The sequence below is a fragment of the Rutidosis leptorrhynchoides genome, chromosome 1 (assembly GCF_046630445.1).
Source record: "Rutidosis leptorrhynchoides isolate AG116_Rl617_1_P2 chromosome 1, CSIRO_AGI_Rlap_v1, whole genome shotgun sequence".
Classification (NCBI taxonomy): Eukaryota; Viridiplantae; Streptophyta; class Magnoliopsida; order Asterales; family Asteraceae; genus Rutidosis; species Rutidosis leptorrhynchoides.
This window is the reverse complement of record NC_092333.1, coordinates 461430780-461447223: the sequence shown is the minus strand read 5'-3', so window position 1 is coordinate 461447223 and position 16444 is coordinate 461430780. Positions and strand designations below refer to the sequence as shown.

The following is a 16444-nucleotide window of genomic DNA, read 5'->3' as shown; positions in this document are numbered from 1 at the left end:
TAATTGTAAATGTATACAACAAGGTTGCAAAATTCGCTATTTGGGGATTAATGGGTCCTGACTTTGGAAAGATCAATAATCGGAAATTCTGGAATTAGTGGGAGATTAATCGGATTGTTCTTTATATATTTAAATATTAAATTTCAAAAATTATATGTGTAAATATAGAAGAAAACCATAAACATAAACATAAACTTTAACGTAATTGTTTAAAATTGTTTATTTTATTCAAAAACTCTAAAGTTCTAGTTAAATTCATGTTAAAATATTGACAAATTTTGGCTTTGATCGACTTTGATACCAAATTCGATTTTGACCATCAACATCAATCGACGTTGACCGAGTATTTAAACGGATTTTGGAAAATTGGAACGGATTACTCTTTAAAAAAATGAGTAATCGAGAATTAATCGGCGAGTAATTGGATTTTTTACAACAGTGGCAAACAATAAAATCATTTCACACACCAACGTGTGAACCATCAAGTCGTTTACATTAGCATGTATTTGCAAGATGTCAAGATCCCAAAGTGGGTAAACAACACTAAGCTGCAACAAACACTTGAACTAGTATAATAAGTATCAGAAAAACACAAAGTGACCAGAAACATTAATATTCCTAGGTTTAATTTCAAATGGTCATATGTACATTGTACAATAATCTATCTTAATTGATCAGAAAGTGTAACATAGAATTCCATCTTTATCAGCGAATAAACTCGATCTGATACATATTTTCATATTTCTAAACGCATTTTTTATCGATTTAAAAATTTGTTGCATAACGTTCGTACAACAATATGAATTTGTATGCATAAAGCACTTAGATATTGGGTAACATAATGATATCTTGAAAGATATATAGAAATATATATGTGCCTATATATATGTATATATCGTAACCACTATTTTGGCCATCTCTGCTTCATTCTTGTCTCTGGTGGCCCGATGAACAATTCTGTTTCCACATCGGAAACGTTCTCTCCATTTTCAAGTAGACATATATTCGCTCCAATTTCGTCTGTTCCACAGTCTTTTAGTTGCTGACACTAAAAGATAAAAGACATGCAATTTAATGATTATAGATCAGTGAAAGAAAAATCTGCAGTTGGTTGGAATAAAACTACTGACCTTCTCATTAAGTAATGCATTTTCATCTGCTAGCATTTTCTCCTGTTTATTTCCAATTAATTAAGTATATGGGAAGTTAGTTAAATAACTTCTTAAAACTAGGTCTTTTAATTTCTTGGAGCAATGTAGTAGTATGTAAAGTTACTAAAGTGTACCTTTGCTTGCAGTTGCTCAATTTGTTCTGTGTAAACTTGCATCTAAAATATCAATTATTCAACAGAAAAATGTTAAGATTATATTCCTAAATAATCTGAATGAGACGAAAAACATATACTCTATACACATTTAACAAAAAGAAATTGTTATTCAACCTTTCGTGCTCGAATAATGCGTACACTCCTTTCTAACTGCTGTTCAACTTGAAGCAGTTCTTCAATGGTGCTTGTTCCTAATCCTTCTCCCAAGAGTTTCCTGCATTGAAAAACTCTAACTTCATAAACTGTCGGTTAATGGGTGCAAACTAAAGTCCCAAGAGAGACTGTCATTAATTGATTTTTTGAGTACTAAGAGACTCATGAACTTATATGTAGGACATATTGTTGAGCTAAAAGTGATACACTTGCTATCATAGCTGCGTTAGCAACTTCAAATTTGATCTTGTGGCTCATGTAAAAAATCTAACCGCTGGTACAAGAAAATTTTAGAGCGTGTAAGGTTTGATTTTTTGGTTGGTGCAAAAGATTCGCGAGGTTTGATTTCTTGGGTGGTGATGTTATTGGACTAAAAGTGATCCTACATGTGTTTAATATGGAGATATGAAACATAAAGATTGAACTAACCATATACACTAGTAGCTAGTATATATACTGGTTTGTCTGTAAAATAGTGTATAAATACAATCTTGATGATCCAAAACATAAAGTTTGCAATTTTTATTATTTGGGTAAAAGGGTATATATATCGCTCAGAAAACTTTATAATCAACCGGTCGTTTATATGTTCCCTTTGCCTTGAACACCTTTTTGAGTTTCTTTCATGATCTAGTAGTATACTTAAATAAAATATATATCGAGGGATCGATGATATTAAATTAAAAATGCACCTTTTTGCAACTTCTAAATGTTCTACCTTCTGTGCCATGGCAGCTGTTTCATGCTTTAAATTCTGCAATCGAAAGGTGACCGAAGAATAAATGTAAGAAGTAATTAATGTAGAGATGGGATAATTTATGAACATTGCTCAATTCATAAGTTTATGATCACCTGAACATCCTCAACACTTGACGTATCAGGTTGAACATCTTTAACATGGTTTTTATATCGCTCAATAGTCTCCTGCATGCTGATTGATTTCAAAACCATAAGAAATGTTTAAATATATTGTACAAAACCACTAAACGACAAAAATCAATTTTCTTGACTTTTTTGGGTCAAATTTAGCATAAGCGGTGACTATGCCACTATTATAATCCTTTTGGTTTTAATTTAGTTTTTTTATTTGATTTTGTTTTGGTCAAAGTTAGAAAAATATCTGACTACGTAGAAATTAACATTAATTTGATTCAGTGTTTTGAAATAATATAAATATAAAATATGATTACATATTCTTGAAGATAACAACTTATTGAAGCACAGTTTAAGCTCATATAGACTTATGTTGATCAAAATACATTGAGTTAAAATTTTGTCTTTATACTCGTAATGTTTATTGAATGGAATAATAATATATACCAGCTAGAAAACATAATATCTTCTTTTTGAAGAGTTATATAAAATTTCAATACAAAACCTTGTCTCCTTGATTCTTTACAACTATGGTTCCTAATATGGTTGGCAAATGGCAACTTGCAAGTTATAGGAAAGAGAGATGAGTGGGCAAAAAGTTAAAGTTATTGTAGTATGTACAAATCATCTGATCTAATTTTATAATTTATAATTAAATTAAATTAAATAGCTATATCAAAACATCAAATAAAAATATACTACTACGTATTAATTTATCTAGAACTAGAATAGGTTCAAGAGACGTTTCAATTATACTAGTAATAGATAAAACAGTAAATAATACTATAATCACAATAACTAATATTACTTTTGATTATTGGTTCATGCACGTTCTTTTATATATATTCCGTTCACACTTTAACTTTTTTGATAAAAACAAGGTCCTCATAGCGAATCATTTAATAATTCTCAAATGTCATGCATTGATCCATTAATAACAAGTACACATTTCTCTTTCTTATTTTTTTTCTTTAAAAAAAAAAAAAAAACGAGAACTATATTTCAGAAAAGAAAAGAGCTAAACAAAATAATTTAAAAGAAAATATTAATGGTATATTTAGTAAAGAGTTTTTTCAACTTTTTTGGAGTTTTTAGTTTTATGTTAAAAAAAACTCTTAAATAATAAAAACTACATTTGATTAAAGGAGCTTAAAACTTTTACACGGAGAAAAAGAACTAAAAATTCCTAGAACTATCGTTAGAGAAAAAACTATCAGTTTTATTGTCAATGTACTCCCTTTTAACAGTTTCATCTATTCTGTGAAACACGTATACAAATTTAAAAGACTAACAACTACTCCAACATACTTGATAAGTAAAAATGTTTTACTAAACATACTTGATAAGCAAAAATTCTGCTTCAATTATGATTTCATATGTGTTTGTGTATATGTAATTGTATATGTATATATGTATTCGTGTGTATATATGACGATGATATGAATCTATATCGAATCTGAATATCACTACAAGTTACAGTTGGTTAAGTGTATGTAGTTAGAATGTGAGGTTGAGAGAATTTCCTTATGTGTGTGTTTGTGATGATGTAAGGGTAAGTGTGGTTATGAAAAGCTTAAGTTTCTATTCTAAGCTAAGTGAGCTATTTACACCCGCATCCTTTAAATCTAATACAAATTACATCAAAATTGTGAGCTTAACAATACCTATATAATTTATATTCAGTTTATTTATTTATTTAAATTTCTACAGTCAAGCCGAATACATTGTCTTAATGACATTCTTTTTGTAATTTATGGCACGCGAAAGTTCATTGACTGATCATATGTTGTTTTTGACTTCCAAAATCAAACAAAGTGGTTTTGCCCATAAAAAATTGGAAATTGGGAAAAAAAATTATGACAATAATATAACTAGAAGAATTATAATACAAAACAAGCTTCGACTAAGGTATACTACTCCCTCCATTAGTGGCGTATCTAAGATTCGTAGTCAGTGGTGTCACTAGTTAAAAGTTCAAAAACTTTACATTATCTAGTGGTGTCACACACAAAAAATTACATTATCCAGTAGTATCACTAGATAAAAGTCCAAGAAAATTTCTACTGCAACGCGTATTTCAGGAATTAAGGTAGGTCCGCCCCTGCCCTTTATTTAATTGAATATGAATTAAATTTAATAAATATCAGTTTTACCTTTATTATATTAAAAAAATTTTATTAAATTTATTAATAAAATTGATGGTTGAGAGTAATAAATGAGAGTAATTCGAATGGTTGAGAGTAATAAATGAGAGTAATTCGAAAATTTTAAGTTATTTAATACTTCATTCATGGAACTCTGGTTTGTGTAGGTGTTTAAGGCCGAAGCTTTTTGGCAAGTTTTCAGGATTTATTGGATCTGAGGCGGTGGATGTCAGCACGTTTGATTTTTTGGCTAGAAGTTTTTTTTGCCTTGGCTCTGGTGAATGTTTCTTGGTTTTGCACTATTGTCTTCATTGTTTGCGACGTTCTCTCGTGTTGATCGATCGCAACGGTGTGTTCCTTGTTGGTACCGTATTTCTTCCCGATGGTCTTATTTCTTCCTTGTTGTTGGTGGTTATGGTATTATTTCCTCAAGTGCTTGGTGAACCGCTAACGATTTTGTTTCTTGTTTGTTTGGTTGTTGCGGTGACGATCTACATTCTCCCGACCGCCAACGTTGTGTTTTCCATTTTGTTTAGTGCAATAAGTCATTGGGATTGTCTTGTTTGGTATGTTTAGACCAATTTTGTTTCCTAACAAAATGTGTGTTTCACCCTGTTAAATTGATTTTAACCAGGGGTCAAATTTCAAGTGTTAGCCACCCAGGACAATTTGACGAACACTGACACGACTAACACAGTGTTATAAACTGACATCTATTAGCTTCAGTTAGCTTTCTGATGGGAGCGTGAGTTATTTTGGCCAATCACAATTTTACACAATAACACACATATTTATATTTATATATTATTAATTTATTTATATTTTAGCCAACTTCTAATCACATTTTATCATACCTCTCAAAACATTTCCACTCACTAGAACTTAACACTCTCATTATTTAAATTGTTGACATTACCACGTTATAGTCAAATACTCGTTGTTAAAAAAAAGTACACCAAGTGTATTTATCAATGGTATATATTGGTATTCCATCAAAGGCAATTTTTTGCATTTGCTTCTTTGTATTACGTATATAAAAGGTGTTAACTGTATATATTAATGGTATTGATTCCATCGTACGGTGTAACTTTTTACAAATTTATTACTTATGTGTACATTACAAGCTTCTAGCACAATTTATATATTTTTATAAATATACCAGTGAAAATATACTATAGAAACATATTCTAGATTTTTCACAAAAGTGCATGCTTTTTTAAAATAGAAAAGAGAGGTAAATAGGCCAGCAATTTGGTTTTCCAAACAATGTCAGTTAAAGATTTACTCCTATTTATTTTTGATTTTTAATTTCTAATTTGTATGTTACATTTTGAAAAGAAGAATCTTGCTCGAGTGTACGTGTCCTATAATATAATAATGTAAATAAAATGAATTCAATATTTCATTAAATACGAAATGTGTGACAGATGACCCAACACATGAAACACAACTCATATTATTGTTGAGGACTAAATATAGATATTTTTCATCTTATAAATGAAAAAATACAGTATAATAAGGCTATAATGAAATGTAAAAGGATGCTTTTAATGGTAAAATTCAGAAAAGCAAAAGGTATGACATTCTTCATATGAGTATGAAACAAACTATTTTAAGTTAACTGATCAAAATAGACCAGACAACGAGTCAATCAATTTTAGTGTCACAATAAAAAATAATATATGTACTAGGTAAAAATTTGGCCTCTAAAAAAGTTGAAATTCCGTGAAAGTTAGTTTCATATTCGAATCCCACCTTAGTGTAAAATAAATTCCCTTTCATCATGGACGTTAACTCACGATGACTAGGGGCTATTCATAAAGCGAGTGGCTGCCCTAGGATAGATTGGTTAACAAGGAAGATCGGAAACACAAGTATACGAAAAAAATAATACAGTAATATATGTATTAGCTATTTTAAAAATTGTTTATTTATTTACATCGGAACCGTATTATATTATATTTATTTTAATTTATATTATGCTGTATTATGCTCCGTATATAATTATAATTTTATACTCCGTATTCAATTATATAATTTATATACTCAATTTTTACTGGTTGATTCAGGACTACAAATAAAACATGGTCAACTACAACAATTAACCTCACTTTTCCAATTATATATTCTTGGTCTTTAGTTACTTTTTTTTTTCCTTAACAAATTGGCAAAACACTTCTAGCTAGTACTCACAAATTAAACATATGATTTTCATTCTTTTGTTAGGTGTCTCAACATCTGGTAAGCCACATTCAAAATTCAGGTATCGATTAATTCATCGTAAAATAATTACCAAGTCACACATGGGTCACTAAAAAAAAATAAAAAATGCTAAACCCATAATTAAAATCAAGAAAATAATGAAAACCCATAATTAAAATCAAGAAAATAATGAAAACCCATTAATTAATTATTTAGAATCAACAAAAGATGAAAACTTTAGTGTTTTTCTTTTTTCTTGAAATTAGTTCAAGTGGTGTGTATTGAGTAGCTATACATACATAAAAGTGTTTTTGATAGGAAAATATTTAATTCCATGATTAAATTAAAAAAAATGAAAAGAACCCATAATTTAAAATAAAGAATTGAGTGAGAAAAATGAAACCTTGAGCTTGCAAATTCATACAGTTTCCCTCTTGGTGAAAAGATGACCAAAGCAACTTCAGCATCACAAAGAACAGAAAGTTCAAAAGCTTTTTTCAGCAAACCATTTCTTCTTTTTGAGAAGGTCACTTGTCTACTAGTAGCATTCTCAATCCTCCTCATTTGAGTCTTTCCTCTCACCATCTTTAAAATTATATAACTATCAACAACCTATACATACAAAAAGCTAGTATTTAAAAAAAAAAAAAAAAAGTAGTGTAAGTTCTTGATTTCACTATAATTCAGTTATCAGAAGGTCAGTAATTCAAGTCAAGAAAGATGGGAGGGAACCCATCACATAAAAATTCAAACTTTATGTGATCAAGATTGATCAAACATCTAAACACCAAACTTTTCATATCCATTCTTGAATCAAGACATTTTATTTACTATATTAAGGAAAGAGATTGAAAGGGTACAATATTTAGCTAAATATATATAGGAAAAAAGAAAGTAACCTTACAAAAGAGGCAAAATCCCAGAAAAAGGCTGTTCTTTCTTTCTTAGATGAGAGAGAGGGGGGGCTGAGGGGAAAGAGAGGAAATATATGTGTAGAAAAATGAAAGATGGAGTGTATGGACTAGGGAGATAACTGGGTGGTTACTTTATTAAGTAATGAAGTGGTTGAAGATAGTAGTAATGTTGTTATCATGACTTGTAAACTGTACATTGGGACTTGTACTGTTTTTGTGGGTATGTGATTTTAGTTTTGGAAAAATGGTAACCTTAAAATTATCCAATAAAGAACCCTGGAGACATAGGGATAGGCCTAAAATTGTATATGATTGAGGTGATTGAGTGGTGCTTGAGTCCTCTTTTATGGGAGTACCACCACAAAAAAGACTGAAAGTGGAAGCTAAACTCACCCAATATAACCACTTCCTTTTTTGTAGTAACAACATTTGTTACTAGTAGTTCCTTTTGGCATGTTAAAATTAAAATAATTTGATTCACTTTTGGTTTTTATACTTGGTGATTCTTTCTTGTATAAGAATTTGCAATTTGTATTTACATTACACATAGTGGTGATGTTCTAATTTCGACGTACAACTCAAATTTTTGTGGAAGATTGCAAGTGATTTAGTGAATGGGTGGTTTAGTATTTAGATGCAACTAGTTCTGGAGCTCTCGCTTCGCGCCGGGAGCTCCGTTTTGAATGCGAGTTAAAAAAAAAATCTTGATCTATTTTGTAAAAAGAATTTTTTTCGACATCTAACATTGAAGAGTTGTTCCTTTTGTGAAAATTGTTTTCTTTTAGCGTTTTTTTTGTTTTTTTTAAGTTAGTTGATCTATTTTGTAAAAAAGAATGTTTTTCGACATCTTTTAGTAGCACTGAAGGGTTGTTCCTTTTATAAAAGTTGTCTCCTTTATCGTTGAGGAAGAAAAAAAAAGTTAGTTGATTTTTTGGTTAAAAAAAATTTTTTCGACATCTTTTGGTAACATTGAAGGGTTGGTTCTTTTATGAGAGTTGCTTCTTTTATCGTTGGAGACAAAAAAAAAAGGTGAAATGATGAAAATACCCTGATTACTATTGATGAATAGTGCTACAGGGTTTTGTCTATTAGATATATAGATAATGTTTAAGAGTTAAAATGGTTCCACGGATATATGTGTGGACCAATAATGAAATATAATATAAAAAAAAAAATTCTTTAGCGGCGGTAACGTTGACCTTTAAACGCGGGTGAGGAGTTGTGAAATGTCGTTCACATATATTTGGTTGAAAACATATATCCATGCTCATATATATATATATATATATATATATATATATATATATATATATATATATATATATATATATATATATATATATATATATATATATATATATATATAGGGGCACGATCCGTGGCTAAGCTTAAAACGAGTACAAACTGGATAAGTAAATGTGGACCACAAATTAACATAAAACTAAAAATAACGCGGAGGGGTAAAATCGTCATTTACAAAATAGGAATTACGGAAAAGAAAACACGCTGAAAACAACAAAAACCCTAAAGACGACGAACGAAGAAATATCAGATCCACAAAATCGAAGCTAAGAAATACGAAAAAAACCGACGATTGTTGTTACTAACAACAATCTACTGAAGATCGATCGTAAAAGAAGATTACAAGCTGAGATTACAAGCTCACATAATGGCGGAAGATTCATCCAACAAACGAAAAAAAAGAAGATGAAAATAATAAAAGAAAATCAAATGAAATTCATGATGCAGGTACGATAAAATTAACGTTTTATTGATTACGTGATTTATAAATTCTGAAAAGTAGTTACAATTAAACTGATGAATGAAAATTGAAATTATGAGATTCAATAATAGGATAATATGGTTTAAATCTGATATCGATGAATGAAATTGAAAATGTTTAGAATAATTAAACTGATGAATGATGCATTAATAAGAATGACTGTTATTTTAGTTGTTACATGATTGATTAGTATATGTTGAATATGATATAAACTGAAATGAATGATGAAAATATGAATGTTATATTTATGCATTGTGCTGATATTTGAATATCATGAATGTTAAATGATGAATGATAGAAAAAATAACACAAAAATGCATATAGCATATGATGAATGAAAAAAAAAAAAAAACGTACAAATAATAGTTTACATGTTATATTGTGATGAATGATAGAAAATAAGAATGTGTTATGTTAAAAAAACTATCAATCATAATATTTAATGATAAATGATAAAAAAAAAAAATACATGATGAATGGTAAAAAAAAATACATGTTAATGGTTATAGCTTATGATGAATGATGAAAAGTACATGATGAATGATAAAAAAAATACATTAAACTGTTTGCAATAATTAGATGTTGAAAAAATGACTATAGTTATGATGAATTATAAAAAATACAGATGAATGATATACTTAGATGAATACATAATTATAAACTTGTATGTAAAATAACTTATGATGAATGATTGCATAACTGTTTGCAGATATTGAAGAAAAACAGAAATTGAAAAAGAAGGATAAACATGAAAAGTTTAAAAAAGCCGGAAAAAGAAAGTATGTAAGAAAGACACATGCATTGAATAAAAAGGATATAAAGCTTGTTGAAAATGCAGTAATTAAAGTACTCCAAAATATGGAAGAGTTGAAAAAAGTTGAAAAAAGTTTGGATAGAAAAATTAATACGTTTGGTGAAGGCACAAGTAGATCAAAACCCAAAGACAATTCCGATGATGATTTTGAAAGGCCATCATTGAAAGCTTCTAAAGAAAAAGGTAACATTCATCTTAAAAAAATTTAAAAAAGTTATTTTACTTTGATTTTTATATTTAAAAAATCTAATAACTGATGTAGTTGTTATAATAATATAATAAGCAGGTATTAAACACGAAGAAGATGAAATTATAAGGTCAAGATCATCACCAAAATGTTTGTACACAGCGATACAGAATATGAATGACATTCAAAAAGAAAAGATAAGGGAGATTGGATTTGGGTCAATTCTAGAAATGAAGTTCTTTGAAAATCAGATGAAACTTTGTTACTATCTAGTAAACAACTTTGATGAATGTTCATCAACATTAAATCTTAAGAATGGTTCAATTAAAATCACAAAAGAAACAGTGCATGAAGTCTTAGGTGTTCCAATGAAAGGATTGAAGATTAAATATGTGGAAAGAAGCAATCCAATTGATCCTGTGACTATTTCATGGAGGAAACAGTTTAGAAATCACCAAGACATACATTCAACAGATGTTGTTGAATACATGAAGGAAAGAAAAAATGCAGATAGAAAGTTCGTTTTGAACTTCCTTGTTCTTTTTGCTACTTGTATGGCAGAAGCTATCAAATGTGGAACATGTAATTTGAAGTTCTTGCCATGTATTACAAATGAGGTAGATGTATCAAAGGTTGATTGGTGTGGATACATATATGAATGTCTATTGCAGAGCAAGAAGGGATGGGATAGAGGACAAAATGGACAGTATTATTCTGGACCGTTAAGTGTGCTAATTGTAAGTACAAATTAATATATATTTTACTGTTAAAATTAAACTTATTATTTATATTAAATACAATAAAAAACAAATTGCACTTTATTCTTTGATTGTAGCTGTTGTATCTAGAAAGAGTAGAATGTGAAGGTTTCTTGAAAAATAAAAATATCTATGTGATTGAGCGATGGACATCAGAAGAAATAAAAAGAAGGGTTGATGTAGAAATGAAGAAAGGAGAATTTGGTGAAGGAAGAATTGTGAAGGCAAAAGAAAAAATTGTTATTGATGATTTTCAAGAAAAAGGGAACCAAAAACAAATAAACCTAAAAACACCAAACAATGCAGAGGTATGTTTTGTGTATATGAATTTTAATGAATGTTAAATGTTTGATTAATATTTTATCAGTTTGTGACTGTTTTGAGATGAATGAAAACTGTTTAATGAATGTTATGATTGATAAAATATAAAATTTACAGGACTATCTTAAGTGTTTAGAATTGAGGTATCGACGCATAGTTGAAGAAACAAATGCAATTAACAGTGTGTTAACAAAAGCAACAAAGATGTATCCAAACAATAAGGATATTGATGAATTTGAAAGAAAATTTACAAGTTTGTTCAAGCAAGAATCTGAGTCAAAAAAAAGAGAAGAACCTGCAACAAAAGAAGGTTCTAAACAAAAACAGCAAACAACTGCAACTACTTCACTACAAATAAGCAATAATGGTGAAAAGAAATCTGCTTTGAAACCTAGAAATCTAAATACTGAGATGAATGAAAAGCCAAGAATTGAATCTGAATCAAGATTAAAAAAGAAATCGTTGGATGGAATAGAAACTCCATCATTCAAACTTTTGACTGAATCCGAAGATGATGACATCATATTAACACCATGGAATGCAATTGTAGTTGATCACAAGAGTGAGCTCACACAAATGGAAAAAGAAATCTCAACATTCATGTACTGTTTTGCTGATGCACCAGAGTAAGTATATAAAAAACAGATTATGATTAATGAAGTTATTTTTCATAAATCATATTTATAAATTATATTTTTCATAAATAATTATATTTAAAATTCATCATGTTTGTTCATTAAAAGAAATAAAAATTTGTCATTCATCAATGTTTGCCATTGACCTTGATTGTCATTTCATCGTTATTGTCAATCATCATGTTTGTCAATCATCATGTTTGTCATTCACTATGTTTGTCATTGATCATATCTGTGTCATTGATAATGTTTGTAATTCACTATGTTTGTCATTTGATAATTTCATGTTTATTTACTGTGTAATAATGATTATTTAACTCAAAACAGGGTAGTTGTATTCAGCTGCATGAGCGGGAAACTACTAAACAGGAATGAGATTGCAAGCCTACTTCATCAAACGGACTTATCAAACTCAGTCATTGACTGCTGGTCAGCAATATTGAACATGGAAGCAAAATTGTATACAAAACACAAAGCGACAAGATATATGTTTCCAGCTTCAATTTTGGTATGTCATTAAAAAACTTTTTAAAATAAAAAACTCAATGATTATGTACTAACAGCATATAAATTGTTTAAACTATGAAGACAGAAGATATGTTGGATTTGCGTGCTTATAAGAAAGAAACATATGTCAAATTCAGAGAAAAAATTGTTCACCAGACAACATGTGATGATATAGATTACAAATTTTCTGAAGTAGAAATGGTAAGATAAATTGATATAAAAAATGTTAACAAATTATTAATATTTATAACTAATGTAAAAGTTATGATTGTAAAATGCAGGTTTTCTTCCCAGTATTTGTTAGTGGACTAAATTTCTTATTGTGCTTCAATCTAACAAGCTCAGATATTGATATAATAGACCATAGCTACTTGGATATGCCAACTGATGAGAAGTATGGACTTGCTCCTGATGGTTTGGTAAGAAAATTAAATAACAAAATGAATATAAAGTCTGTTAATGATGAATGAGAAAAATTAATGATTAATCATAAATTTATGAAAGATGAATGATAAATGATGACAAAAAAAAAATATAATTTTTTTTGTGGGTTTGGCATCATCTTATGTCTGAAATAAGTAGAGATATCTAAAATTATTAAAATCATTTATAAAATGCAAAAATACTTGTTCTCGAGTTATCTGGGAGAAATCAAACATATCAAATCAGATTTGTTGACAAAATCAGAACCAAAGAAAAAGGTATTCAAATGGAGATCAAATGAAATGGATCCAGCTTATGGTGTTTTAACGATGAGATATATGGAGACATATGTGAGTGGTGATTCATGGGATTGTTATCTAGAAGATGAAGGCCAAGAAAGGGACATACAGATTGAGAAGCTGCGCAAAAAATATGCTGCAAAGATAATCATTAGTGACATCAACATTATTAAGGATGATGTTCTCAAAGAAATGCATTGCTTTCATAGTGCATACACAGAGACTGAAAAAGAACAACTGATGGATAGTGCAAGAAGAAGATACACAGAAAATAAGTGAAAACTTTTTTGACAAATGAGTAGTGAAAACATGATGAATAATATTTTTATTTACATGCATGTATTAAGATTTTTTTTAAAGAAATTTAACTGTTTGAGTTTAATTCATACAAATACAGTTATGTTATAAAATAATAAGTGTTGCTGATGACTGTTACTTTAATGTGAAATTATGTTCTATAGATAAAAAAAATAAGTGTTGCTCATTAAATATATACATTTTTTAATATTCATTAAATAATTTTTTATCATTCAGCTCCTTTTATAAGGTTTACACTAAAAAAAAGATGTAATGTAGATTGTTAAGTTCATCATTCATGATTCATTATTCTTCATTCATCATTCATCATTCATCATTCATCTTTCACTATACATCATTCATCATTCATAATTCACTATACATCATTCATGATTCCATCATTCATCATTCATTATTCAACATTTATCATTCATTATACGTTTTTCTCATTCATATTGACACAATTATTAGTTTTTTTATTGTCATAAACTTGAACTTATATTTTGATCATGAATAAGTAAATAATTATTATTTAAAACATTATTCATTCATTATATCATTCATTAAGCATTAAAAAACATTACAATACAGATTTTAAAACCAAGATAGAAAAGACGATAACATAATTATCTAATAATTCATCTATAATGCTTAATAACTTCTTCCATCTCATCCTTAAGAAAGTTTATTTTACTCTCTTCATATTTCATCTTCTTCAGATTTGCTTCCATTCTCATGTTATTAAGCTCAATCCTCTTTTCACAGTTTTCGAAGACTTTATTTGGTTTTGCATCTGCTGAAATTTTATGATAAAATTCATTATCAACAATCTTCTTATAACTTTCTTTCACGTCAATGATGCTTTGATAGATTTTTTGATAATTTTTGTGCTTCTCATAAAGCTCGCTCAAGTTTCTTTTCTTGTTGTTGATGACCTTCACGGTTTTGACAACGAATTGTTTATCCATTTCATTGTATACATGAAATGGTGGAATCAGAATATCTGGAGATGGTGAACGTGGTGGAGATGACGAACGTGGTAGAGATGACGGCTGTGCCATATTTAGGGTTGGGTTTTTTTTAATTATTAATACAGTATTATGCTTTTGGGGATAAACGATGAAACTATATATAGAGAGAAAATAAAATATTTTAACCTCACGTGCCATATATAGAGTATTAATAAAAAATTCAAAAAGAAACAAAATAGAAGTCACGTGATCCAACTGTAGCGACCCGACAAAATCGTCATTGACGGTGCCGTCTACTTAGGTCCCGTTGCGTGGTCATAGTCTCTATATGAGACGCGTTTGACCAAAATCATGTCGCATTCATTTGAAATGTACAAAACTTGCAAGTTTAGTTTCCAAAACGGTTCGACAACAAGTTTAAGTTTACAAAAGTTATAAAGTGTAAATGAAATAACTTGCGACATAATATAAGTTGAAAATCACGGTTGCTATAAATAGCATAAGTATGTAAACATTTGTTTGAATCCAAAGGTGCTATCACTAGCGTATGCATGTATGCTTGACTCCATTCAAAGAAATCAAAGTGTGCGGAAGCATGTATCAATTAGCCAAGTATGAACCTGAGAAAACATGTAGAAAACTGTCAACGAAAAACGTTGGTGAAATCATAGGTGTATTTGTAAACGTTGTTTTTGAACCACAAGATTTAGTATTCCCATAGTTGATTATCAAAATCGTTTGCATTCCAAAAGTATTGTTCGCGAGCACCCAATTATCAAGACTTAACGTTTCCTTCCATAGAACCCCATCACAATAGTGTTAGAACATACACTGTTTCTCGAAAATATATTTCATCCGTAGACGGTAGCGAACCGTCCGTAATGAGGGTTTGTCAAACCCGTATGGCCACACAATATAAGTTCTCGCTTACACCCTGCAAGTGTAACTAATGATAATCGAATTGAGGATTTTTGTTCTAACTCGCTGTGGAATGTTTGTTTCATCGTACTTGTGTTCAAAGTATAAAAGTAAGTAGTACAAAATGTAACAAAGTATATGTTTCTCAGCCCACAATTTAAAGTATAAAAAGTTGTTGAAAAGGTGGGACTATGATCTCACCTCGAGTGCACGAGTGTAAAAGTACTTCACAAAGTAAACGTGTGCATGGAAGTTGTTTAGCCTTGACCTAAACAAGTAAGTTGTATCAATTAACCGGTTACGACACAAGGTCGGGTGAAATGTGTTCAATTAGTCCTATGGCTTGTTACGACTCGATTAAATATAGCATGTGAATCAATTTGTCAAGTTTCATGCAAGATACAAGTATAGAAACAAGTTAGGAAGATTGCACAATCATTTGGTTAAGTTTGACAAAAAGTCGAACTTCGGTCGGTCAAAGTCAACGAAAAGTCAACACATTCGGGTCGGGTCCCAAACTATTTTTCTGAGGTTTTTAATCATATATGAGCATGTTGGTCAAGTTTCATGTTAATCGGAGGTGCGTAGCATAGTTAGAATTAAACGAAAAACGACAATTTTGGACAGCCCCTGATAGTTCATCTGGACGGCGTCCAAAATGGCTGGACGGCGTCCAGTATTGAATGCCTGGACGGCGTCCAAAAGGCTGGATGGCGTCCAAGTCTGAAGGGCTGAACGGCGTCCAAGAATCTGGACGGCGTCCAGATCTGTATCCAGGCCCTGTTTTGCTGCAACAAAGAAATGCACGAACCAAAACTCAAACAATCCCAATTTATGACCCGCAAATAATCAAAACATGTATCCTATATCATCGGGAAGGTATTTTGACAAAGGATACAACTAACCACATATCATCAA

General features: G+C 29.8%; 1 protein-coding gene across 4 annotated transcripts; it reads right to left on the bottom strand.

Annotated features, from left to right (window-relative positions):
- Positions 1-597: 597 nt before the first annotated feature.
- On the bottom strand, positions 598-7728 carry LOC139874251 (MADS-box protein SOC1-like). Of its 4 annotated transcripts, none has more exons than XM_071861708.1 (8): positions 7599-7728; positions 7103-7311; positions 2333-2411; positions 2173-2234; positions 1442-1541; positions 1286-1327; positions 1131-1172; positions 598-1048 (listed from the first exon to the last, which is right to left on the bottom strand). In XM_071861708.1, the coding sequence occupies exons 2-8, from the start codon at positions 7282-7284 to the stop codon at positions 905-907; spliced, it is 651 nt and encodes a 216-aa protein (XP_071717809.1). In that variant the 5' UTR covers positions 7285-7311; positions 7599-7728; the 3' UTR covers positions 598-904. The 4 variants fall into 4 exon arrangements, with proteins under 4 accessions (XP_071717809.1, XP_071717818.1, XP_071717823.1 ...); XM_071861717.1 differs by having other exon boundaries at positions 7103-7327; positions 7599-7718; XM_071861722.1 differs by having other exon boundaries at positions 7103-7327; positions 7604-7718.
- Positions 7729-16444: the final 8716 nt, after the last annotated feature.